Source organism: Lucilia cuprina, chromosome 4 (assembly GCF_022045245.1).
Source record: "Lucilia cuprina isolate Lc7/37 chromosome 4, ASM2204524v1, whole genome shotgun sequence".
NCBI classification, from domain to species: Eukaryota; Metazoa; Arthropoda; class Insecta; order Diptera; family Calliphoridae; genus Lucilia; species Lucilia cuprina.
The window spans coordinates 67,403,230-67,405,699 of NC_060952.1; the positions used below are offsets into that span (position 1 = coordinate 67,403,230).

Consider the following 2,470-nt stretch of genomic DNA (forward strand, 5'->3'; position numbering starts at 1 on the left):
TATATTAAAATCTATATTTCAACAACAATGACAGCCAAATGACCGATTAAATGACTGTCACTGTGTTTCAGAGTTGTATTTTTTTACAAATTCATTGTTTCTGCAAAAGCCAAAGAGAATTATTATAAACTTAATTTCAAAAAATGCTAGAAGTGATGCTGAAGATAAACACTTTGGAGTTTAATCAATCTATGGTAACATGAATACTTACTTTTGATTTTTATATTTCGATATTTATATGTATCTCTTTACAGACAACTTATTTCTACAAATTAAAAGAATTTAAGATGATAATATTTATATCATACTGGATTACTATACATCAAATGAGTGAGCAGCTCAAATATATGTGTTAAAGTAGATGAAATTTATAAGTGGTATAAGAGGTTGATGCAAAATCACATGTACTCAAAAATTTCCATCACTTTTTACATATTCCCCTTTTTTAACATATTGCCCCTTATCACAAAGGGATCAAAATACTGGACCCAAGTGTGTCCCCAGTGATGACATCGCGAGGACGACCTGCCTACCTACATATTGCCCTTAAGAAACTGATAGAAACTTTTGATGGATATTTTTATCATTGTGCCTGTTAAATGACTACCAATGTTCTTAAAGGGTTATGAAATTGCATTTAAATATTTATGTATTTCCATTTGGGAATATTCAAATGAAATTGCATTTGAATATTTATGTATTTCCATTCGGAAAAAGTAAATACTTTTCATAAATTGTAAGTCGAAAAGTCGACTTTTTGTTTCAATTATAGAACCCTATTTTAATAAGTGATTTTTTACGTCTGGCAACATTTTCTTAATTTTATCTGGCAACTACGATTACGAGTAGGTTTTATTGGAAGTAAAAGTAAATAGTAATAAGTACAAAAAAAGAAAAGAGTTTTATTATAATTTATTAAATTTACTATCAGCATAATGGCCGACGATTTACAAAACTATAAATTACAACTTCAGCAGGTTAAGAATAAAGGAATCATTAATAAAGTTTTCTAAATTTCTATAGTAATCTTGAATCATTTTGCAGGTGGAGGCAGCATTATTGACTGATCCGGAAAATGATGAATTACTCAAATTAAAAAAGGACTTGGAAGAAGTTATAGAATTAACTCGCGATCTTATTAAAACACAGTTGGAAGAACAAAAAAAGTCTTCATATATTGAACCATCAACTTCCAAGACATCTGCTTCTTACGATGAAATTGAGGCAGCTTTATTGGAAGCAGAAAAACTTATTGCTCCTGGAAAAATATGGAAAATTGGCGAAAAATGCCAAGCGAAATGGACAGAAGACGGTCAGTATTACGATGCTACCATAGAGGGTATAACAGATGATGGGGAAGTTAGTGTTATTTTCGATGCCTATCAGAATCGCTCAACCACATTGCTGAAGGAGCTGCGGGAACGATCGGCTCGCAATGAAGTATTTCCATCAAATAAACGACATAGACCAAACCAAAAAGAATACCTAAAGAAACGTAAACAGAAAAAGCTTCAGCGATTCAAAGAGTTAGAAGAGGAACGAGAACATGATAAGAACAAGTGGCTTAATTTCACATCAAAAAATTCCAAAAAACATGGCGTGGTGTCAAAAAGTATATTTGCATCACCAGAAAATGTAGAAGGTAGAGTTGGAATTGGTACCTGCGGCGTTTCCGGCAAAGGAATGACTGATTTTACTGTGGGGGAAAAATATCGCAAGGGACTATAATATTTTTTATGTTCATACTGCCGCCTTTCAGTTTTCAGTAATTTTTGATGTAAGATTTTTACAGATACATATAATAGTTACCATTAGATATAAATGTTAAATCATAAATACAAATGTAAGTGTTTAAGAATTATAACAGTAAAGAACAATAAATATTTCGCATACTTACTTGGACAATGTTTTATTTTGCTCCTCTATGCTTCCAGATTGATCAACACTGATTCGCTTCTGTATTCTATATTGATTTTCTTTAGCCTCTTTAAGAATATGCATAGCAATACTTTTATTTCCAGCTTTTTCGTGAACGCGAGCTAATAATAGAAGTCGCTTAGTTCTCAATTGTAGTCCATCAATGTCCAACAACTCTCTGTTAAAAACATTTGTACAAAAATAAAAAATATAAAAAAATCTAGAACTATGTTGTATGTAGATAAGATGTTATAACTTGCAATTTCCATAAAAAGATCTTGTAGTCTGATAACTGTTCATATGTTATACATAAGAATATGGGCCTATGCGGAAATGCATCGCTGCGCTTCTTTTGATGAGCAGCACGTTCGGAAATGCATCACTTTACAACACCGTAAATGCTAGAGTATTCAATTATTCGGGTTTTTGTCTTATTCGGTTTATACGACAAATAATTATTTGAGGTTTCACGTTAGCCGGTTAATAATCGGATAATTAAAAATTAATCGGTTATTCGAACAAAAGGAAATTAGGTGTTACTATTGCTTTTTAC

General features: G+C 31.5%; 2 protein-coding genes across 4 annotated transcripts in view; one reads left to right on the top strand and one right to left on the bottom strand.

The window, feature by feature from the left end:
• LOC111687167 (tetratricopeptide repeat protein 21B-like) overlaps nucleotides 1-2,470 on the bottom strand; it is an 89,750-nt gene that overhangs the window by 36,432 nt on the left and 50,848 nt on the right. For all 3 annotated transcript variants that reach the window (XM_046950756.1, XM_046950757.1, XM_046950758.1), the window contains one exon: nucleotides 1,898-2,095. In XM_046950756.1, coding sequence (XP_046806712.1) covers nucleotides 1,898-2,095 — 198 coding nt within the window. The remainder of the gene's footprint in view (nucleotides 1-1,897; nucleotides 2,096-2,470) is intronic.
• Nucleotides 819-1,896, top strand: LOC111686035 (survival of motor neuron-related-splicing factor 30). The gene is made up of 2 exons (XM_023448333.2): nucleotides 819-977; nucleotides 1,045-1,896. The coding sequence occupies exons 1-2, from the start codon at nucleotides 936-938 to the stop codon at nucleotides 1,726-1,728; spliced, it is 726 nt and encodes a 241-aa protein (XP_023304101.2). The 5' UTR covers nucleotides 819-935; the 3' UTR covers nucleotides 1,729-1,896.